This window comes from Rattus rattus, chromosome 1, assembly GCF_011064425.1.
Source record: "Rattus rattus isolate New Zealand chromosome 1, Rrattus_CSIRO_v1, whole genome shotgun sequence".
Lineage (NCBI taxonomy): Eukaryota > Metazoa > Chordata > Mammalia > Rodentia > Muridae > Rattus > Rattus rattus.
In genome coordinates this window covers 197,990,698-198,015,721 of record NC_046154.1, presented here as the reverse complement: position 1 = coordinate 198,015,721, position 25,024 = coordinate 197,990,698, and the positions used below count along the sequence as shown (strand labels likewise).

Here is a 25,024-nt window from a genome sequence, read left to right as displayed (position 1 = left end):
ACTGGAGTGACGAGTGACAATTTTTTAAAGGGTGGGAATAAGCTGTATGCAAAATCTGTATCAAAAGAATAGCTGGGGGCAGGAAGGAAGTGGGGGAGGAAACAAGAGAGGGAGATGGAGAGGGAGGGACGGAAATATGGCAAAGTAGAAATAGCCTTCCATGGAACAAATCCTGAAGGTGACCAAATGGAACATCAAAAAATTAAAAACTAGACAAAGCCAAAGTTGTCTTCTGTAAAACTAGAGATCAGAGAGGAAATGCCAGAACTCAGTGGAAACTGGATAAGTTGATGGAGGTGATCTCTGAGCACGTGGAGATCCAAGAGTAAACAGAAGAAGGTTGGAAACGCCAGTCCAGGAGGGTGGGTGAGTTCATGCTAGCAGCCTAGTGGTCTGCATTCTGTTACTAAGTCTTCAGAAAGATGGGCTCTGACTGGGCACCTTGGCGTCTGTTACTGACTCTTGCCACCTGTACGAATACTATGTGGATGACGCACCCAAGTCAAGCCAGAAAAGGAATGGAATCCAAGAGACTGAATAAAATAGTTGAACTCAAGGCCAAATTTTGTGTTTAAACCCAGAGTGCAAATAATAAGTCAACACAACTGACAATTTCTGAGGAAAAATTAAACAAAACCACTAATAATCTAATTATGGAAGAACTAGGACACAGATGTATTAAAGAATATACATTGGGAATGTGTTTAGAAACTGAAAAAAAGAGAATTAACCCAGAGATTAGTTAATTATATGTAAATATATTTAAGCCTGAATTTAGAAAGGGTACCTCTAGAGAAAGCACAAATGTTAACAGTGACCTCAAACAAACAGAAATATGGCTACCTCAGTTGGGAGTCAAGAACTGCAGAGACCCTGAGAGCATCAATTTCCCTGAGGGTGAGGGTTCAGGAAGTGACAATTTGTTGTCTCCTTTTCTATTGACTTTTGCTATATCTAAGTATAACCGTCAGGGTTTCGTCCGTTAGAAGAAGGAATAATTAAGACCCAAGGGCCCAAAGATTCAGATCTGGATAAAGGAGACCGGCTTGGGGCATCAGAGAATGGGAGAGGAGGAAGTCACCCTAGAGATGAGAAGTCTGTATCCCGAGCCACTCAGTAAAATCAAGATTCCCTCACCATAACTCTTCCTGTACATCTTCCTGTTTTCTTCATCATCTTTGGTCATTCCGTCCCATTTCCTTTCCCATTAAGCAATATTTACTGTTGTTGGTAGTAGTTTACTTGTGAACTGCTGGGCCCTTCTATCAGAACAGAGACCTCACCCTGTTGAATTACGCTGGACCCTAAATATCTATTGAATGAGTAAGTGGGACATTTTAGTGAGGTAGCAGGAACAATAAGGAACGTGGTTACTCAAATCATTGATTCTTTTGCATCATGGCTTCAACAAAACTGGGGCAGCTACAGGCTTGAAGGAGACAGACTGTGTGAAGGCTTCCTGGGATAGAGCGGAGAGGCGGAAAGACTAGCTACATGTCAGAACACGACAATTATTAATACGAGGAAAATAACTGCTTTTATGCTTTACTTGTAAAAGACCAATGACAAAAAGATCAATTATAAACAGTCACAAGCTTGCCATGGCCTGAGCCATCAGTCAGCTGAGGACTGCTCGAGTAAACAAAGAGTTAAACTTGGACATATTGAGAAGAAAGAGTCATAGGCTGGTGAGGAGGCTCAAAAATAGGTTAAGTGGGGGAGCAGTTGAAGGAATCAAGCTATTTTGCTTGCAGGAGGAAAGACTTAAAAAGAGAAGCGATAACGTTTCCTAGCATCTGCTGGAGCCGGCTCTGATTCACCTTGAGGGTGTAGCTAGGAAAAACAGACAGAAGCCAAGGGCAGGGCAGATTTCAGCTCTACACATCAGGACTTCTGAGCTGTCAGAGCTGCTGGGGAGGGAGGGCAGGCAGAGAGAGCCTGTCAGGTCGGTATTCAAGGACACACAACATGCCCGCACTCAGCGATGTTAGACACAGCACCAAGGACCACACTGGATGTCAGATTAGCTGGTTTCTGGGTTCTCCCCTCACCCCTGCACCCATGACCAGCAGTGAGCATCAACTTGAGGCTTCCTCAGGGGAGTCACATGAGAGATGTCAGGTGAACATGTTTAGTAACTCTTAAGCTGTCTACCCATTATTGTGTCTTCAAACTGTCACCATGAGCTCTATCTCTTAGTTTCTCCAGCCTTATAAAGACTTTAATGTGTCAGTGCCGTTTAGTCTTATTGTGACTACTCTTCAAGGTCTTGAAATGCTTCAGAAGCGGCTTTTCCGCTCTTACTCAGAAAGCTCAGACCATATCTCTCACATGCTGATCACAGTCCCAGTCTTAGGATGCAAAAGGGATAGCTGAGTTCTGATGTGCCACCTTAGGGGGGTGGAACTCATTAATATCGATAGTTTTCCCACCAAAAAATTGTGTAAAAAGTTTCCCCATTAGTAGAAATAATAAACCAATACACCCATTAATAAATACACCTTATTTACTTTGATGAATCTGGAGTAGGGTCCTTTATCTGACTTCCCTTATGCCCAGTAATTTTCAGGCAATAAAAATATGACGTTGATGCTGTGGATAGCTGTCACATGGTATTACCACTTGGAAGAATTGACAGATGATGAAAGGTGGAATTATATGTGTGGTGAGGGCTGGAGAGCTGGCTCAGTAGAGGACCTGGGTTTGGTACCCATCACCCTCATCGGGCCTGTTGCTCTAGCTCCAGAGATCTGCCACCCCTAGTCTTCCGCATCTGTGTGCACACAACTGACACACCATGAAGCAATGCAATACAATCGATCCTTAGCGTCACTCGAGACTTTCGACACATTTTCTCCATCAAATTCCAGTACCATGACTATGTAATAGCTTGAGAAGTTAATATGATGCGTCCTTTAGATTTTTTTCCCACCTCTCTAGGACTTGACAGAGTGTGAAACCACAAAGGCAGGGTGAGTAAAAGGAAATATGAAAACGAGGACGAGAGGCAGCTGGATGTGCACTCTCCTAAAGGGTAGTCAACTAGGTGTGATGGTTTGCATATACTTGGCCCAGGAGTGGCACTATAAGGAGGTGTGGCCTGCTGTGTCACCGTGGGTATGGGCTAAAGACCCTCATCCTAGCTATCTTCCACTAGCAGCCTTCAGATGTAGAACTCTCAGCTCCTCCTGCACCAGCCTGCCTGGATGCTGCCATACCCCTGCCTTGATGATAATTGACTGAACCTCTGAACCTGTAAGCCAGTCCCAATTAAATGTTGTCCTTATAAGACTTGCCTTGGTCATGGTGTCTGTTCACAGCAGTGAAACCCTGACAAAGCACTAAGTTATCAAGTTACCCTCGCTCAAACCTGCTCTCCAAGCTGTTTGTGTGATGGATGTCAGCACCATGTCTGGGAAGACGCATTTATGACATACCTTCACATATCACACAGTTAGAACTCCCTAACAATGAGTACTAAGGAAAACTTCAGGTTTTATTCAAGCCAGGCATGCCCAAGAATCAGTGGGGTCGCTAGTCATTGGCGACTCTATTGTTACAAGTTTCAGACAACTCCCTGCCCATCTTTGTGGAACGCTTGCTAAGAAATACAACACTACGATGGTCTCCATTAAACTGCTTTACTACAGAGTCTGCCTCATAGCTCCCTGAGTTTTGTGCATTGAACATGTGGGCATCAGTATCCTGTCAGTGTATGAGAAATGCCCACAGCTTACAGGAAGGAGAGGATTCTAGGGTGGTAGGTGGAGGGGCTCAGTTTGTTCACTGTCGACACAGTCAGGATGGGTCATGTGAAAACATTCTGCATGTGGAACAGAATCTTCCATACCTTGACTCCCATAGCTGGCATCTATCCCAGATCCGTCCCAGGAGTCCACAGCACTGTCCACGCTGGGTACTGTGGAGGGGTACACGTCAGAGAGCTTGCCTGGCCTTTGTATTGGGGAGGGGTCCTCCTCACCATCTCCTAGGTCACTTGAGTGGCTGGGGATGGGCAGCTTCTTGGGACTTGAAGCAGGTTGGGCTTTACAGACAAGGAAAGAGGGTATACGTCAGTGTGAATTCACAAGAAAAGATCCCCGGATACGGTAGCTGAAGGGCCATTTCCCTAGAAACACACAGACACTGCACACTGTTTTAGAGAAGAAAATGCGCTGTAAACTCTTAACTGGGATTGTCGCTCTACTCACCATCTGTCTGCTTCTTAATTTTCAGGGTGACAGTCTCTCCCGCCATCTGTAGCAAGTGGATGGCTTCACTCAGAGGCTTCCCCTTCAAGCTACTGCTATTGATGGCTAGGATTCGATCTCCGATGTGGATCGCTCCAGTCCTGGAACAACAGACAGAGAAATGGCAGAGAAGGTAGACACACCAGACAGGGGAGGGGAGGTAGACACACCAGACAGGGGAGGGAAGGTAATACAATCCCTGTAGGCTTCTTGGGGTAAATTTCTTGATATACCTGCACATTAATAACAATAAAGACTTGGCAGGGTCTCAAAAATTGACTTCTAGCTTTCTTTTGGGAAATGTTGTAACCTGCATCTATGGCAAATTAGTTTTTAGTTTCCAATAAAATAAGAAAAAGCATTTTAATTAGTTTTGAGACTGAACCTTGATTTTTTTTTTTTTTAACTCCAAGAAAGCTGAGTCATTCGGCCAACTCCTTACAGGTCCTCAGGAAATGAACTATGTTGAACAACAAAGGTGGCCTTGTAAAGGGGGCAACATTCTCATTTTACAGATTTAAAATGTTTACTAAAAAATGGTGCTCAGCTCGCTGCAAGACATACTCAAGAGTTGGAGACGTAGACTAGGACAGGTGCAGCAGCAGCCCTGGTCTGATTCTAAGAGCTGAAAAAGGCTGGACAGAAGGCTTAGAAGGTGCTGAGAAAGGCCATCTCTGTCACCCACCAGGTCAGTTGTGACATGGTGGCCTTATTTCAGCCTCTCTGGATATCAGTTCCTCACCAATAGGATGGGAGCAATCATCTCCCAGGGAAGTCCTGAGGATGAGATGAGGAAACGTGTGTAAGAGCTTGGACCAACGTGTGGATAAAGAAAGCATACCACTCCATGTATTAATTTTGTGTGTGTCATGTATAAAATATATGTTTGTGTCTATGCCTATACATGTGTGTGTGGGTATGTTGATATCAGAAGTCAACACTAGGTCTCTCTTAATCATCCTCTACCATATCTGTCTGTCTACCTGTCTGTTAGTCTGTCCATCTATCAATCATCTATCTATCTACCTATCTATAATTTATCTACTACCTATTATCTATCTATCTATCTATCTATCTATCTATCTATCTATCTATCTATCTATCTATCTATAGATCTATCTATCTACAATCTATAATCTATCTACTATCTATTATCTATTATCTATCTACAATCTATTTATAATCTATCTACTATCTTCTATCTATCTATCTATCTATCTATCTATCTATCTATCTATCTATCATCTATCTACCTATTATCTATCTATCTTTTCATCCATCAACTGACCTACCTACCTATCTATTGATTAGTTTTGAAGGCATGGTTTATCACTGAGTCCGGAGCTCATCAATTTGGCTAAGCTGGCTCACCACTGAGCTCTCGGGGTCCTTCTGTCTTAGCGCCCCGTGTTGTGGTGACAGGTGCTCACTTGTGCGCCTGATTTTTATGTGGTGCCTAGGATGCACTCAGGTCCTTATGCTTGTGCACCAGGCACTTTTCTAGTGGACCACTCTCCCTCGCTCCAGAAGAGACGTGAATTTACCGATTAATACACTGATAAACAGCATCTTTAACCTCTACATCTTTTATATCCTCATCCGATGTGAATGAGCCTACCGGGATGTCCCATTCTGAAGTTTACTTTATCTGCCATTGTTGGGGAGCACTGGAAGGGGCAGGAGGATGCCAAGGATGATTGGGATTGCAATGGCTGAGATCTTCACCCTGAGATGAAGATGCTAAGCTGAAGCATGAAGCTCAGGCCTTGGCAGAACTGGATCTTTGAATTCAGATACTAGAGGAATTCGCCATGTTTACAGGCTTGTTACAGACTGAGTGCTTTGACCACAGCTTGTTCTAGGGCAGTGGCAGTTGTGCTGGGCAGAAGTCCGGCAGAGGTAGTACGGACTGCTTAACCTGTCTACCACTGCGTCTGGAATTATGAACGTTTTCTCTGAATAAGATCTCTTCTGTCATAAAGAGGATTAGTTCAAGAATGACGTAGCTTGTAAGACCCAGCTGTAATGAACCATTTCGCAGAATCCTTTGTTGTCTCACACCAATAACTAGGACAGGAGGATGCCCGAAGAGGCCCTCTCCCAGGCGTCTCAGCTAAAATCAGAATGTTAAATCCTAGTCGAGTAGCCCTGCCTGAGCTGCCTCAGCCCCCTCATCTGGCAGACAGAAGTGTCAAGTGAGCCTATTTCTAAGCAAGGTACCTTGCGGCTCTGAAAATTCCGCAGTGCTACATCTCTATCTTGTAACTGCTGTCATCAAGTGTCAGCCTCAATGACATGCCTGAGCATTCTCCAGCTAAGTCACTGGAAAATAGATCTAGTTAGAGAGTCTGTTGTGTGCCCAAGCGACATGTCTCAGGGAAAAAAGTGCAGTTCAGTGGAGGGCGGAGAGCATGTGCGGGGTGTGCGTCACTGCCAAAGAACAAATGGACACGCACAGGAGATACTATTGAGAAGGTCACTACACCCTGTTAGCACAGCCTCTGAGGACCAAGCTTTTATTATCCTCTCCCACATACATAGAAGCTTACTACAATACCTGTCAGGCAACAGAAAGCTCAGCAAATGTTTGCAGGATTGATTTGGACAAGCCTTTTAACCTCCCTCAACGGCCGCGTCCTCTTCTCAAAATGGACACAGTATAAATCTACCTGTAGTCGACCGTGCTCTCTTAACTCATTTTTTTTTTTGAGAATAATATCCATGCTAAGCCGTGGCATCTTTTTCCTGCCTATGTGACGCCCTTCAATGTCAAGTCTGAGCTCTGCCGGAGAGTTCCCAAGCTCTAAAATCAATCCTCTGTGCAGATTTAAAAGTCAACAGATAAAACAGCTAGGAAAGGAAGCCTGGTTCACGTGGCTGTGAGGGAGCAAACCCCTCAGACACCGGGAATTACAGCAGCCCCTTCCATTTTTACCTTTCAGCTAAGCCCCCTTTAGTGAGGCTCGAGATGATAATAGGGTCAAAGGGCTCTTCGGTTCCAGAAATGGTAATGCCAAGGGGCCCCCCATAGCGCTTCAGCTCCACCGTGTAAATAATCGCCCCGGAACTCTCTTGCTCGTCTGCAATAAATGCCAAGGAATAGTAATTGGTTTCATTGGAAAAAGAAAAGGTGATGCGTCTATTCCCCCATAGAGCAGGAAATCCACCACTTTGCCCTGCAACGTTATGGCTCAGAAAATGATGATGTTGGGAAGTAGTGTTTCCTTGATAGGATTTTACATTCTAACTCAGGGATGATGCTGTCCTCTGTGCCTGCGGGGAACATTCATGCTTAACCAGTGGGTGGCCCGCCTAACTATGGCCACAGAAACCTCACGTTCTGCCTTGGCGTTGGCCTTGGGTAGTGCTTGACCAGCAATTTGTTTTGCTAAGTATGTGGTCAATGCCCACGTAATAAACACAGAACTTAGCAGATGATATAGAATGAGAATACCACTCAGTGTCTCAGAAAGTTTTCTGTTTCTGTGTTTTACAATCCAGTTCTCAATACAGGAAAGCTGGATTTGCTCAGGTTTGGATACAATGATAACTCCTGTTTAGTTGGAAGTCAGATTATCCTGAAGATAATACCAGGAATTTTAGGATATATTTCATATCATCCCACTGACAGTGTCCTAGTGCCATTGAACAATTCAGGGGCACAGTAGCAGAATTTTGAATAGTGCTTTCTCTGCTAAAGAGAGAAAAAGCTAACATAAACTATTCATATGTTTTGGGATCCTCGACCAGGCTGTCATATGGCCATGTGTTCTGGGTGCCATTTAATATTGCTAAGAAGGAAGACGTTTCTGTTCTTCCCCAAAAGTTTGTCAGAAAGATGTCACAGGCCACATTCGATATGGTGGGTGTCATGGCTTCATTAGGGCTGCATCGTGAAGCTTCAGGATTCAAAGTATTTTATTTGCTCATGTTTAAAGTTCCTGACATTTGTTTTATCACTTGGCCTGAGAGCTGTGAATGGTTAAGGAGCTGTTTCATTTCTGTACCTCAGGATACAATGAAACGGTCCGGTAACCACTTGAACAAAATAGTCAGTTTTTACAGTCGGACTGTATGGAGTAAGGTATTAACGGAAGCACATTTTTTTGCAGCAAGCAGCTGTTCGTTTACGATATGAAATGCTAAAATAAGGACAAAAAGAAAAGCTTGAGTTAACAATTCAATTATCTGTGTGTGCAGTGAGGAATTAGGGTGAACACAAATGGCAAGGAAGGTCAGTAGAGTAGTGCGGGCAGGAACGTCTTCTCTTGTCAGCATTTACTTTATGCTCAGCCATAGCCTGGGAGCTCTGGATGTAGCCACCACTTCTGGTCTCACAAGCTCCCCACACTGGGAAACACAGACCTCCCACCGTACAGTGCAGGCAGAACTACAATCAACGAACGTCTTAGGTTATAAAAGTAATCGATGTCCGACTCAAGTCGGATCCTCCACACCGCATCTAAGAGGTCTGAGAGATGGTCCCCAAGTCTCCTCTAGGCTGCTGCTTACATTGTGGTGAACAGGCTGGCCATCATGAACTACTGGGGGCTCCAGGGAGAAGCCTCAGGGGACGACTCAGAGAAATAAGGCCCTGAAGCCCACGTTTTCTGTTAGTATAATATTTGGGGAAATACACTTGAAAACCACTAGAGACCCAGGGGTTTGTGGGAAGTTTTGGGTGAAGCTTCAGTCTAGACGGAAACAAACACGGACCAGGAGGAAGGTGAACCTGGGCACAGGCCTGGGTGCTGTGTTGAGGAGTGGAGAGAGCTTGTCCAGTTAGTTCTTCCCTGTGTCACAAAAGGGCGAGTACCATTGGGGATGGGGTAGACGGGTTAGGATAGCCATGTTTCAGGCTTACTTACAGGGCCTTACATTTTATATTAGCATCCAAGTAGGCAGTAAAAGAACAACTGGGCAATCAGTATGTGATACTAGATACAAACCAAGACGACCGTAACCTTGTACTATGGCCACATTCTTCAAATGGTGGGAGAGGCAAAATGTGGATCTTCAAGATCCTAATTTAGACCAATTGTTTAAAAAACACTTCTTGATTTTCTCTCTCTCTGTCTCTTTCTCCTTCTCTCCCTCTCTCTCATTCTTTGCTCACTTTTTTGTTATTTCTCTTGCTCCACACACATACATATTCATAGGTATGTATGTATGTATGTATGTATGTATGTATGTATGTATGTATGTATGTATACCACATTTCTGGGAATCACTGACACTGCTGAGATACACGATAATATTTTTTTTTTGGTTCTTTTTTTTGAGCTGGGGACCGAACCCAGGGCCTTAGCTTCCTAGGCAAGCGCTCTACCACTGAGCTAAATCCCCAACCCCGATACACGATAATATTAAGACCACTGCTAGCATCCTTAACTGGGTTACATCCCCACAGACCTTCCTTTACCACTATTGTTATTGTTGCAGGATGGGACGCCGGGGACTCCCTCCACACAATCCAGTGGGAGGAGAAATCACACTGGGAACTAGCTAACCTCTGTGGTTGCTGGGCTACACGAGATGGTGCCTTGCAGTGTTTCTCTGTTTTCTGTATGGACTTTTAATTTCGTAATTAAAAAAAGGTCTTTGTGCACGTTTTTACTAATAGGGTTAAGAAAATTAACACTCCTAGAAATCCCTATGTAGATGCCTCAAATGAATAGGCATTTAATTAGTCTGCTCTCTTTCTATTGGTGGCAGCAGCTGCCTTTACACAGTCCTACCTAAACTACTCAGCCCATCTGGTCATGAGGCAAGGTGCCCAGGCTTTCCTCTGTCACTTGCCCTTAAGAAGGCTCCAGCTTGGTTTTCTCTCTCTCTCTCTCTCTCTCTCTCTCTCTCTCTCTCTCTCTCTCTCTCTCTCTCTCTCTCCCCCACCTCCCCTCCCTTTCCCTCCCCTCTTTCTCCCCCTCTCCTCCCCTCCCACTATCTCTCTCTCCCTCCTCCAACTCTCTCTCCCTCTCCCCTCTCTCTTCCTCTCTCTCTCTCTTTCCCTCTCTCTCTCCCCACCTCTCTCTCTCCCTCTCCCCCCTCCCTCCCTCCCCTCCCCTCTTTCTCCCCTCTCTCCCCCTAATACTATCTCTCTCCCTCCCCCAACTCTCTCCCTCTCCCCTCTCTCTTCCCTCTCTCCCTCTCCCCTCCCTCTCTCTCTCCCCTCACCCCAACCCTTTTCTCACGGCAATATTTCCTTCTAGATGGCCTTCCTGTACAAGACCCAGCCTTCATCCTCCTTTCATATGTGTTTCCAGTAGTATTGCCAACTCGTGAGGCTTTGTCCTCTCTTCGCTGTATATTTTTGAAACACTACCCCAAATGTATCACAATCTTATGGGAAGCCTTTTCTTTTCTTGGTTCCCCGAATCCTGAATAAATTATAAGACTTTGCAAGAACTGACCACACTGTCCTCTACCATCTCAACCTAGCCTTTGGCTTCTCTCCCGGTGGGCTCACAACTCCTTGCCCAGGCCTTTGGCATTCCCCAGTCTTCACAAACTTTACTCCCTGGGTCCCCACTATTCTCCTGGTCCTTGGGATGAAAGACTCTTATGTACTATGTGGCAATTGCTTCAAAACTCAGCCCTAAGTGACTGAAACCTATTCTTAGCCATCTCTTCCCACAGTCCTCCTGGGAAATCTCTCCTGCTTCAAAACTTGTCTCATGTGCTTTATTTTCCAAGGAAGTTTCTGGTCTCTCAGTTGGGTTTGGCTTGTGTGTTTCTAGGATGTCCCAGAACTACTGTCTACCATGTTGGTATTTCTCAACTCTACAGCTTCTCATTTCAGCTCTCCCACTAACCAACAAAGAGAAAAAAATTAGTTCAAGTGTTCTTGAAGGAGGGTGATTAAAGGCTAAGGGATAAGATTCAGCCAGGTAGAGCTGGTTTGGAAGCTTACCTGCTATTGACACACAGTACCCAAGAGTCTTTTATCCCTAGGACCAGTTTTTGACAAGATTCATATTCTGGCATATACTTTCAATTCATATATATATATATATATATATATATATATATATATATATACACACACACACATATATGTGTGTGTGTGTATAATGTCTATCCATCCATCCATTCACTCATCTATCTATCCATCCATCTATCCATCCATCTATCTATCTATGTATCCATCCATCTGTCCATCCATCCATCCATCTATCTATCTTTATGTATAGGAGTGTTTTGCCTGCACATATATCGATGTATTACATGCATGCCTGGTACCCAAGGGAGTCAGAAGAAGGTTGTATGATAACCTGGAACTAGGGTTACCGATGGTTGTGGGTCTTCACGTGGGTGCTGATAATTAAAACTGGGTCTTCTGGAAGAGGAGCAAGCCCTTTCCACCATGGGAACACCCCCGTCTGCCCCATCTCCAGCCCCCATTCTGTTTTTAAGGATTTCTCTCATTAGAATAAAGTCACCTAAAACCACACTTTTATAGTCATGTCCTCACACCCTAGAACTCTGTCTGGGGTGAAGGAGAATTCAAGAGATGCCCAAAAGTAGCACAAGAGGACGATGACTGTTGGCATACACCCAGATCCCCAGGAAGAGCTCTCTGAAACAGCTCAGGTGTCAGTCCACTTTAGGCCAATCATGTGTGCATTCTTCAAGACAGGTGACACAGAGACAGTGTAGTTCATCTAGAGTGTGAAGCGAAGACCTTGGTGGCCACTAGGGGGATCAGTCAACCCCAAACTTCCTCCCTACAAGGTTCTTGGAGTGTTGGAACCTTCAGCTACAGGCTGAACTTACCAATCCATCTGCCCTTTTGGGTTTTAGCCCAGCTGGCATCTGAATAGCCGTGCTGTGCAGGAGGAGGGCAGTAACGGCTATTTGGAAAGCCATTCTCAGACCATTTTGGAGGTGAGAGCTTTCCAAGCCACTCTGTCCTTGAAGCTGCTTTCACTTTCAAAGCTCAGGAAGGAGCAGCTAGAAGCTTAAACCACAAAGAGAAACTTTCTGCGAAGGCGGAGTAGTAATACAGCGTCACCAGCAAGACTCAAAGAGGGCCCAAACAGATGTTAATGATATTATAAGCAGCTCTTATATGACAACAGCAGGCTTACAACTATTAGCAAAAGGCAGAAAAGGGGCCAGCCTAGTTGTCTGTTCTGCTTAGTTCTAGTTAAGGAAATTAATGGGGCCACAGAACAGATGCAAAATCGCTGCGTTACTTATCTGGAATGTTATTCCCAGCCTCCTTGAGTGCTGCCTGTTTAACAAAATGAGCACTGCCTGGCTTGAATCCATAATGGTAGCTGCTGCCACGGCCAAATAGGAGCTTTGGATTCGGGATGCAGTGTTTGGAAGGCGTACAGGCACAGGTCAATCAAAGTTCACTTCAATGAGGAAAACAATGACGGAATTCGTTTTGGAGTATGGCTGGGTTCCTCAGAGCTGGACTAGCCTGAGAAAAGAAAGCATCCCTCCCTGTAGCTGCCCTGGGGCTCTCAGTGATTTTACCTGGCTTCCTCAAAGCAGGTACTGAGGGTGTTCACAGGAGATGTTGAAGGTTTATGAGGGGAATTAAACTTCTTTACCAAAGCGATCGTTGCTAAATCTTAAGCACCATTTCAGGACCTGTGGCTTCGTCATCATCAGACCTGAAACCACAGACTCCAGAGGAGGGTGCAGGAGGCCCTATGAGTGGTCCTCTGTGTGACTCTCGGGTGTGCTCAAGTTTGGGTACCATTACCACAAGAGAACAACCATGAGACAGAGTCTTCCAGTGCCTAAAGCACAGCCAAGATTCATAGGGGAGTTCATAGCTCCTCTCTGGTCTAAGTTTTAGCGGTAAAGCTACTTTAAATAACATAGCTTGGCCAAATAGATAAAAACATAAATAAATATGCTGAAAACATAAACAAATAAGAAAGCCCAGATGTCTGAAGAACAGATTAGACTCAAAGTAATGGCTAAATTTGCATGAGACTGTATTATACATTAAGCAGAGAGAATTCGTCATAGATAAGGCAAGCAAAGTCTTGGACACATTTTTCCACACACATGAGAATCCATGAAGAAGGCAAAGGGCTAAAACCACAGATTGCGCGAACAGGCAGCTGCCTGTCTAGCAGACCAAAAAGGGCGGTGGTACAATGCAAAGCCTCAAAAACCATGGGTTCCTGGATAAGAGAGTTACACGCATCTTTGCAGACCTAGGGATTGAGCAGCAGCCACTGACGTGCAGCCTTGGACAAGAGCCTCCTCCTTTGCCCTGCCCAGTTACACTCCTATGCGAATGCACAAGAGTTTCTGAAGACAACGCCATAAATGAATCTAAAGGGAGGGAAAGAATACTCAAAGATCCAAGTGTTTGTAAACATTGGGCCGTCACAAAATAAAGTCAAAATTAATTTTCTTTTACAGTAGCTGTTAATAGCACTCAATGGGTTCTGCCTGGAATAAACATTATTGCTAAGATACAGTAGTTACTTCCTTTGACCTTTAAGGCAGTCATATATCGTAGATATTGAATTTATCTTTATAGATGAGGAAACTGATGTTCATGGAAGATATTTGTGGAAATCTCTAGCTGGGAAGCTGTGAGTGAGTCCAGCTGAGAATCCAGCTGTGATTCTAGCTGTGAGTCCAGCTGTGAGTCCAGCTGTGATTGCAGCTGTGAGTCTAGCTGTGATTGCAGCTGTGAGTCCAGCTGTGAGGTCAGCTGTGAGTCCAGCTGTGATTCCAGCTATGAGTCCAGCTGTGAGTCCAGCTTTGTGTCCAGCTTTGAGTCCAGCTGTGAGGTCAGCTGTGAGGATAGCCTGTTTGGAGTTCACAGTCATTTCATTCTATGGCTCCAGCCACAGAGTTTTTTCAGACACATACATTGTGAGCAAGCCAGTAGCCTCTAAGCAATTCCTTTTGGACTTGTTCCCCATGCAAGTTGCTGTAGCAGCTCCTCCCAGTGGCCTTGGGGGTCAATTTTAATCTTCTTCCTATGATGATGTTCTAGGATACCTTTCCATTTCATCTCTTACTACATCCTTCACATCAGCCTCCTGGGATGGGTCACCTTCTCTCTGCCTTCCTGCCTCACTAATAAGCCCTCCCTAGGTCAAAGTTGTAGGACTCTTTTCCTTGAGCATCCTGAGCAAAAATAGATGCTTCCATACTCCCTTGTCCTCCTGTGAAGTATTAGTCACTATGAGAAAATGCCCGTGAGAACAAGGCAAAGGAAGTATTCATTTTGGCTCACTGCTTCAGGGGGTCCAGCCCCATGCTTGGCCCCATGTGCTCAGCAGAGAAGATCATGGGAAAAGCAGTAAACAGTGGAGGGGGGTGTTCGTCTCACAGTATAATCTTTGAGGGTAAGGCCAGGGTGACCGACTTCCTTCAACTAAGAGGAGGCGCCCTGCTTCCTAAGGTTTAGAGAACCTTCACAAACAATACTGCCCTATTATACATATGCATTCACATAGCCACTTATCACATTGATCTGTGTGTATGTATGTCTGTGTTCACATATGTGCGTGCATGTGGAAGCCAGAAATATATGTCTTGTGTTTTCTTCAATTACCTTCTGCCTTCTCTTTTGAGATACGATTTCTCAGGGAATCTAGGTCTTGACAATCAGGCTGGCCATTAAGACCTAGGAATCCCCATGACTGCCTCCCCAGTTGGTGTTACTGGCACATACTGCTGTGTCCAGCTTTCTACAAGAATGCTGAACACTGAACTCAGGTCCTCAGGCTTCCACGACAAGCACTCCATCCACTGACCATCTCCATGGCCCTGTCATCTTGCTTGTAATTACTAATGTTTTATTGTTTCTCCTATTTGATGCCAACTGACTTGAGGATAGAATTCATATCCTCAGCATTTAAGAACCGGCAGTCCCCCAAACAGATACCTGGTACCTCGCAGACCCTGAAGTGCCAGCAGCATGACTGAAAGCCAAGGACTATCATGTACAAGAATGATCCTACCGTTTCCTTAAGTGCACAGGAGAGCCCCGAGACTAGCAGCTGAGGACAGGCTGATAGTCTAAAGCTGGGCCTGTTTACCCCAGTTGCTGCACTGCCTCGCCTAGGACATGGAGTTCCACCAATTGTGGTTAACTTCCTGGGACCCATGAAGGAAGCATGAATGAAGGAAAGATAGGATCAGGCAGTTAAAGGAAGAAGTGAAATGCATCTGGAGTATGGGGGACCCAGGTTTGGTCTGAGCAAGATTTCTAGGCTCTGTAGAGATTCACCGGGGAACATTATCATTTAAAAACATTGAGATAAAAGAATGGCCACTATTTGGTGCTCTCAGTTCACTAGTGTGACTTCAGTTGAAACACAAGACCAAACTTTAAAACTCAGTGAGTAGTCTAATGAGCAATGTTCCTATTCTGCTAAGTTAGAACTTGATTGAGGACCAAGAGTGGAAGGGATTTTTAGGAGATAATTACAGTAAGGGAAACAGACCCTAGTTGATTGACCATTGACGTTCACTGTCAGTTACTAACTCCAACAAGTAACGCTTCCTTCAGAAGGAAGGTACACAGTCCTGTGTGCGCACGCCAGTGGCCTCAAGTCTCTCAGCGTAAGTTTGTCCAAATTCACCCAGCTGAAATGCGGTAGACTTGGACTTTAAACTGAGACCTGATCTTAAAATGTGTACTCTTTACGATTGTGGGCTCCTGTGAACTAATTTGTAACCAGATTTTACATTTTAAATGTGAAGGATTTTCCCATCTTGCTTTGTTCTGGATAGAAAAGAATCTACTTACTCAAGCTGTATCTTCTTTTTTCCATTTTTTGTGAGTTGCATATGCAGTATGCATATGTGAATACATGCATGTTTCTACATGTTCTATATGCGGGTGCCTACAGATATGCAGATGCATGTCCACATTCAAGGTTGGTGTCAGAAAACACCTTTGGTTGCTCTCTTAGTTAGACCCAGAGTCCCCTACAGTGCTTAATCTTGATCGCCAGCTTGGCCTAGAGATGCAAGATTCCACCATATGTGGGGAGAATTGCAAGTGAGCTACAACGTTTGGAAGTGGCATTTAGAAGGGTTTCTAGAGTTCCTGAGCCATCTCCCTAGCCCTCAAATCATCATTCAATCTTACGAGGGAAGTGAATTATAGGAATGTGCCATTTTTTTTCAAATTGATAATCAGATGATAATTTTTAAACAGTCATTTGTTGTGCAGCTTGGCCTTTAGGTGGCTTCCCTAACAACTGGAGCAGGGGGATGCCTCTGACTTGGACTTTGTTGCCTGCCTTTGGATCCCTTTCCCCTACCTGGGCTGCCTTATCTGGCCTCAGTGGGAGAGGATGCGCTTAGTCCTGATTCAACTTGATGTGCCAGGGTGGGATGGTACAGGAGGGGTGCGGGGCTCCCCTTCTCTAAGAAAGGGAGTGGGGGGAAGGGGTGGGGTGATGGCACTGGGAGGAAGGAGGGAGGGGGACTTTGATTGGGATGTAAAATGAATAAATAGTGAAAAGATGATATCTTTTATTCAGTCAAGTCTGAGTGAGTATATGTTTTGATATATCCGTTTGAGAAAACATGGTTTGAGTAAGTCTGCCCCTCACAGAACATTTATAGTCATATTCTTTGGGGCATCTATGTGATGTTCTTCCAACGAAAAGATTTAGGATTTAAGAGTCAAAGACATATTCAGTCAGCATGACGATCACCGTAATCATAGGCCTAGGGATTGATTACAGTAGATGGAAAGGGGCGGGGCATAGGCCAAATGAGATCAGCAGCTGAGAATCTGGTGGAGCTCTCCCAGCAGTCAGCTGCCATTTCTGTAAGCCCTGCCGACCTGTCTGCAGAGCTGGCTGTGAGACCAGACACCTTGCCAGCTCTGTACAGCATGCACATTCATCCCAGGGGTGGGCTTTCTTCCTCTGCAGGGAAGAGAGCTGAGATCTGCTGAGCTGCGCAAATCAGGCTAAGTAGGTTTCCCAAAGGGCTTTGCTTCTTCCTTAGGACAGAGCCCGGTCGATGCCGGAGGAGGCTTTAGCCCTTTCATGAAATAAATTCCCCAAAGCAAGGGCAGAAGAAGCAAACTCGAAAAGAAGGGGATGCAAACTTGGCGTAGAAAAATCAGTGCTAGAGAGATACTGCGTGTAGGCTTGTGTGCACTCAAATTACTGGATGCAAAATATATTTGTGTCTAATCGTTCCCAATGCTATCAATGAATATAATTAGTTTTTTATTTTTCCTTTCCTTTTACCGAGGATAGAAACATTAAACATATGGCTTGGTGTGTCTGTCACCTCCAGACCTATTCTGAGTTAGATGTGAGAAGATTCTAGAACGCTGACAATTTTTTTTTTATTGATTGGTGTTATGCTTCTAAGGATAAATGTCCCTAAAGGCACCCATGTTAAGGGCTACTAATTTTAACTGGTTACTAGTCGGTGCCATCGCTAGGATGTGATGGGACCTTTAGGAGCTGGGACCCAAAGAAAGGAAGTTAGGTCATTAAAGGCATGTCCATGCAGGGGACACTTAGACTCTAACTCTTTGCTTCCTGTCTATTTCCCAGCAACAGGCAGCAGTTTGGATGAGATTAAAATATTAAGTAATTCGTATGTGAGATGTACACACATTGCATTTAAGATCGATCTTTACTTAGCCAATTGAATGGATCTCTCTCTCTCTCTCTCTCTCTCTCTCTCTCTCTCTCTCTCTCTCTCTCATCATAAAATATACAAAGCAATGCCATGGTGTGGTCTCAAACAATAGATACCTTTCTGTTGTTATCATTCTCCTAGTCCCTGTATTTATTTCATATTCTGTCTAGAGTTGTAAAATTAAAAATTTAGAAAAAAATAGCTTATTCATGCTGTGGTCTGAATATAAACTCCCTTTCTCTGTCTCATGTGGCTGGGTCTCTCAGCTGGTGGAGCTATTCTGTGAGTTTCTGGAGAGAATAGGAGGCAGGACCCGGCTGGAGGAAGTGGGTTACTGGGGCCTGCTGTTGGAAGCTGTACCTTGTCCAATGGCCTTTCTGTGACCCGTGCTTCTTCCTGTCTGCCATGAGATTAGTAGTGTGGGCCACATTCTCCTACCTCCATGATGTAAATGCCTTTTTTCTAGCACAGCCTTCTTCCAGGATGGACAAAACCGTTCCATACCACACTTTGTATAAAAAATATTTATTTTAGCTAGCTCATATAAAAGACACAAAAACCTGATATTTTATTTCTAAGCCATAAGCATAGACTGGGCAAGTTTTAAGCTGTCCTCACCTGTACCCAATCCATATGACCTTGTTACCTGCTGTTCGAGGCTCTTGCTGTTTGAGTTGCTTTCACTCCACCAGCCTGTGCTCAGGAGCACTTCTCTAGGCCAAATGCTCCTGGTCATCTGACTAATGGAGACCTCCTGGCCATCTGACTAATGAAGACCTCCTGTTCTCTCAGTCTTCTTTCTCCTTCTCCTTTGTGGTCTCTCCTGAGCCACCTCATTCAATCCTCTAGTCCTGCCTTTTTCTCTTTACTGCCCAATCACAGGTGCCAGCCTTTTATTAACCAACTAACTTTAAATTGGGGAGCAAGGTTTATATAACAAAGACTGGTCCAGAGGCAACCAGATCCTGGCACTTAGAATTTAGCATTTGTATGCATAGTACCAGACCAAGACCCAATGCACCGGGAGGCACCATGAATGATTCCTTACTGTATGCACTTTCTCACAGGGATGACAGAAATAATACTGCTAGTAGGACAATTCTCAAGCATGTTTATGTCGGTTGCATGTGTTATTGAAACTGTGTAATATAATTAAGTTTGCTTCCCTTATAAGTATCTTTGTAGTTTTCAATATGAAGACAGAATTGAATGTACATGATAAAAATCTGCTGTGAATTATGAAGAGGAAAATTAAAAGTTGGGTAAAGTGGGACAGGAAAGACAGTTTAGCAGTTAAGAGCACACACCGCTCTCCCAGAGAACTGGGATTTGGTTTCCAGCACTCATGTTAGGTGTTCACAACCCCTTCTAACTCTAGCAAAGGGGATCTGATACTTTTATTTCCCCAATTTGAGCACCATGTACAAAAACACACACACACACACACACACACACACACACACACACACACACACACACACACACACACACACACACACACACACACACACACACACACACACACACAAACCTGAAAATTAAAACAGGTCTTTGAAAGCTAGGAAAAGTAAACCAGGAAGTTGTTTTAAACTATTTAAATTTTGCCCTAGTAAAAGTAAATCACTATTGCACTTTCACCCTTTAAATGACAATAACATTTTTAAAGATAGATGAAAAAATTTTTGAACGTTAATAAAGGAATGACTAATATTTGAGGAAGTAGATATGTTTAAATTGATTTGAATAATTTATAATGTGTCCACATATCTTAAACATGATGTTACTTCATTAATATGGACAGTACATTTTCTGTATCAGTTAAATATATTTATTTTAAAGAGAAAATAATCAAACAAAAGTGGAAAGTGTTATATTTTGAATATTAAGCATCTCCCCTGACAGGCTTAGATCCTGAAGGCTCCACCCACCAAGTGGGCGGTACTACTAAGAGATGGTTGGATCACAGGGGCAGCCACATCACCAATGAATTAATGCACTGGTGAATTCAGACTGAGTCATCTCATAGGAGGCTGAGTCTGGTTGGGAAAATGACTTCATTAGAATGGCTTTGAAGGGACTCTCTTTGTCTCTCTGCCTTTGTCTTTGTTCACTGCTGTCAGGTGAGTGGTATGGATCCACCATGCCTTTTGGCCGTGACTATCTAGCCATCGTTCAGAAATAACCTGGCCAGCTGACCATGGACTGAAACCAAGAATGACAGCCAATCCTTGCTGGGGCAGGTTGTTCTTGTTATCAGGTATTCTGTTCCCGTGACAGCAGGATGACAACCACAGGAGACTGATGCTCAGAAGTAAAGTAGTTCTGAGTCTTCTTCACTATGCAATGTCTAACTCTGGAAATGATTTGTGGGAGGAACCTGGAAAAGTTTGAAGAAAAGTCTTTAAAAAAAAAGCTTAAAATTCTGTAAGGTAGGAGAGTATACTAGGCAGTTTGGGGGAGAGCTCCAAAGACCAGAATGATGGTGGGATTATTAACAACGAGGTTTCAGATGGAGCTGAGGACTCTCTCGGATGGGAGTCTGTTTATTTATTACATTCTGGCAGAGAACATGTCTGTTTTCCGTTCCTGATACTTTGTGAGACGCAAGATTTAAAGTTATCGACTAATCCAGTGGAGCACATTTTGAGGTAGCACAGAATTTAGACTCGCCTGGACATTGCCCATTGCTTTTATCCGGATTTACAGTGAGAATCAGGAGGAGAAGCCAGGGCAGGTGGGTTTGAACAACAAGCTTTAAGGAAAACAGAGGGGAGGCCGAAAGCACGGAGAGCTTGCTGAGTATTCTCACACCATAAGAAACAGCCACGTACTCTGCACTGGGACAACAAAGATGCCTTGGTGGCATCCCAGGAACTAGGCCGTTCCCGTCCATCAGTGGCTCAAGGGCATAGAGATGTAGAGCTGTTGAGAGACTTTGATTGCAGAAGGTCACTCCAGGGAACCTTTCGTGCACAGGCTGCCAAGGAAAGTGTTTCTCTGAGCTCAGCTAACGAACGCTCAGGAGCTGCTGAGCTGTGCTCCACGTGGGCCTAGTCGCTGCTCACGTTGGCCAAGAACCGTAATGCCGTTCCGTGACACTGATTTTGCTGTTTTGAGTCTCAGAAGAGAATGAACTAGGGCTTTTGTGCAATGCTAGCTAGTATTTTGTTGTTGTTGTTGTTGAGACTTTGGGAATTCTGAGAGACTCAATGCATTTTGTATCTTGAGTTGGCTACAGGTCCTTTGGAAGTCAGAAGTGGTATGCTTGGTAGGAATTAGACATGGACTCTGCCATGCCAACTCCAGGCTCCTGTGTGTTGAAGGCTTAGACCTCAGCTAGCAGAAGTACGGAGAGGTAATTGAGTCATGACAGTACTAGTACTAATCATATCAGTGAGTTCATCCTTTGATGAGTTTATAATACACGAACCAACAAGAAGTGGAGCTGAGTGTAGGAAACTGAATACTGGGTATCACTTTGGAGGCTTTATAACTTGTCCTTGGCCCTTTCCTGTTACATTCCTGACTCTTCACTGTCACAAGGCTCTACCTCAACATGGTCATAAACACTAGAGCCAGACAACCATGGATGGAGATCTCTGAAACCATGAGTTCAAATACATCCTATCTTCAATTGTTGTCATTAGACATTTTTGTCTCAGAAATGGAAAAAAAAACCAACACAGAAGCAGCAAACCATATACTGTAGATGTGATTTAGGGAAAACAAAGACTTGAGACTGTAATCCATAGAACCACATTCATAGGACAGGTCTTAACTTTATTGTATGATCGGCAATCTTTTAAATTAAATAGCTATGATACTTGATTTCTAGACTTTTCAAAATTGGTGCGTTATCATAGTAAGTAGGCTTTTCGGTTAGTGTCATGATTGGCAGATAAGAGGGTGTCTACTGTAGGGCTATGAAAGGCATGCTTCTTGCCTTATTGGTAGCAGTACTGTGACATTTGTCTCCAGAAGAATCCTGGACTCCACCTGGAGACAATGCCCAGGGTGTGTGTTTCCAAAGCTCCCCAGGAGACTGTGGGGCACACCAGGGTCTGAGAGGCACTGCTCACACATAACTCCTTCACTTACACATCACTGAAGCCCCTAGAATGTTCTGACCCTTAAGAAAACATGGGACAGAATGTGGGCGGAACCCCAGAGTTCCCTTTTTATTCTCATTCTGTAATCCTGGTTTTAGAGAGGTTTTCTAAGGAAATAATTTCAAAGGAAGATGCAAACCTAAATAAAGCCATGAAATCTAAGAAAAGTCATGAAATAGAAGACTACTATCTACGCTACTTAAATAACGAAGAGAAAAACACTAAGAGTTTGTAAGCTAGCTAAATATAAAGTTAAGAATGCAACACTCACCATGGTTATATGCTACAGATATTAAAAAAACAACAACAAAAACCTAACAACAACAACAACAACAACAACAACAAACCTCTTGGAAATGACTACTTCCATTGCCTTAAAGTAGTGTTCATATTTAAAACCATCTTAATGCAATTTTTATAAAAATATCTTAGTTATAAAATTTGCAAGCATTATTTAAAATCCACTCAATGCTCAGTGCACAACTCAGGCTCTTACAACTCTATAAAACACTGCTATGACATTATTAGCCAGCCGCTACATGAAAAGCACCAAGATTTATTATCTTGTCGACAGACAGGCAGCTAGAAGAGTCAGGCTGATGGACAAGGATGCTGCCAGTACCTGAGTTATCTTCATCTTTGCGGATTTTGAGCTTCACCAGGTCTTCACACTGCTGGAGGATCTGGACTGCATCTTCCATGGAACAGCTGTCCAACCGGATGTTATCTATGGCGAGCAATTTATCTCCAAGTTCCAGAGTTCCAGTTCTGTTGACAAGAGCACAGTATCTCATGCGTCATGAGGAATACTTACTCAGGCCATTACAGGAGGCACTGGGCATCTTATTGTGTTCACATGACCATCAGAGCCAAAGCTCTTGAACTGTGTTAAAATTGTACTTTATTGATAAGCACTTATTTTTTCCCCACTCTTATTTGAGATGGATGCTATGATGTTAAATAGCATAGTATTAAAATGTTTTCCTTATGCTTTCTTCAATTTAACCCAGGCATTGACATAGGAAGTCTAGAGCTCCTTAGGGGGTACCAGAGACCCAAATACCCTAATGCTCCTCTCAGTCTTGATACACGTTGTTGACAAATTGCAAGCAGCTCCAAGGAGAGAGCTGCAGGATGAAAGAAGGCAAGACAGGTTAGGGTCATTGACGACCGAGATCTAGGATTTTGGCTCTTTCTTCACGCACCTGAGAAGTTGCTGTGGCTGGAGAAGGGGACGATCTCACATAACTATTTGGAAAATGGTCCCAGAGAGTCCAGGGCTGCTTCTGGACTAACTGTAAGTCTGTTGAAAAATCTTAAGATTCCTAATACAGTGATAACAGGAATGAGAATAGACTACATATTTTTGGTATAGAACTCTCCTTTATGTATTATGTCTAGGTTTGAGTCTACTAAGTGTTTCCTAATATTCAATCTCTCTTTTCTTCTACTGGATCACCTATGATACAGGCTCTCTGAGCAATGCTCAATGCCTTCCCACCTATGGTTGGGAAATAGGGGTGGTAAGCAGGCAGGGTGGACTTTCCACCCATTACATGAAAAACAAATCTGTCCTTCTTTGATACGCGACACTAATAAGTTCCAGCACAGCCGGGCCTATGTTGTTTCCCTTATACTCCTATAATGTCCTCCATACCTTCTGGTGGTTAGAATTTCTTTAATGACACATTCCTTTGTGATAACGGGTAGGTTTTCTAAAGCTCTTCATTGAAAAATGAGAGGAAAGTTAACAATATTATGTTGGCATGCTCGTTGACTCAAAATGTACTCTTATCTGTGAAATAAAAAATATGAGACTATCTCATTTAGAAATATAGTGACCAAGGAGGAGACCGTTCTGGTTAGCTTTCATGGTGGAGTTGATATAGCCTAGAGGCTTTTAAGAAAGAAGTGACAGCCAAGAGACTGCCCAGATCAGACCTTCCTGTGGGTATGTCTGTGATGGTTTCTAAGTTGTTAATTGGTTTAGGAGGGTCCAGCCCACTAGGAGCACCACCATTCCCTAGGCAGGTCCTTTTGGACTGTAAAAGAAAACTAGCTAAGCATGAAGTTGTGGGTAAGCTCTTTTGGCTGTGGGTTCTCTGGTTAGAAGTAATATTTCATGGAAGCTAATGGGCACACCTTTAAGTTCCTGCTTGAGACTCTACTGTTTGTTTTAGTTTTTAGATCACACCAACAGAAAGGAAATTAGAACAGGAATATAAACATTAATGGTGGCTCTAAAAGTCTTACTTGTCCAAAGGGGACATGATGGCAAAGCCATCCGACAAGCCTAATGTGTTGGAGAGATACTGCTCAGAACTGGGTAACTTTCAAGGATTCACTAGAAAATGGAAGACAGAAGAAAGTGAAGAAAATGCCCATGCTGAGCTCATAAAATCCTCTAAAAATCACTTTTAGCTATAGAGTATAGAAACACACGGATGGAAGGAACAGGTAAATGAGAAAACATACTCCCCTTACCTGTGTGCCACACTGCCTTTCTTGATATCTGAAATGACGAGAGGGTCCCCTGGTTTTCTACTGGATGGCGCTGTAATGATGATGACAGAGTGATCAGTCACATCTTTATATGCAGGGCTCATCTGAGGCTGACTGTCCCCTCCTGCCTGAGAGTAACTTCCAACACTGATAAGAGTTTATATGCAAGTCAAAAACAACCAGCAAATGGTTGGAAACTATGCATATCGTATCTACAAAAAAATCCATGTTAAGAGTGACTGCTTAGATTTGCCATTGGGGAGAGCATTTGGAGAGTTGATCATTGGGTTTGGGCTGGTTCAGCTTTCTCCATGCCTCCCTGGCTAGAAGGGACCACTGTTGACTGGAGTTCATCACGTTACATAAGGTTACTGGGAAGGGTACAGGGCAATAATCGCAGCTTTTCATTGAACCAGAAGGAATTCTATTGGTGGGTGAGCTACATAGACCTTTATGTTCTGTTCACAAATTCATACTCAGAAAGCTCTACAGTGTTTTGGGACATGAGTGCTTACTTTGTTACTATAGTAAATATTTTATTAATTAACCAAATAC

General features: G+C 43.8%; 1 protein-coding gene across 1 annotated transcript in view; it reads right to left on the bottom strand.

Annotated features, from left to right (window-relative positions):
- Grip1 (glutamate receptor interacting protein 1) overlaps positions 1-25,024 on the bottom strand; it is a 383,638-nt gene that overhangs the window by 34,546 nt on the left and 324,068 nt on the right. Inside the window, exons 14-18 of the mRNA XM_032912970.1 lie at positions 24,452-24,521; positions 22,590-22,735; positions 7,186-7,330; positions 4,212-4,351; positions 3,851-4,045 (exon numbers count right to left, since the gene is read on the bottom strand). Coding sequence (XP_032768861.1) covers positions 3,851-4,045; positions 4,212-4,351; positions 7,186-7,330; positions 22,590-22,735; positions 24,452-24,521 — 696 coding nt within the window. The remainder of the gene's footprint in view (positions 1-3,850; positions 4,046-4,211; positions 4,352-7,185; positions 7,331-22,589; positions 22,736-24,451; positions 24,522-25,024) is intronic.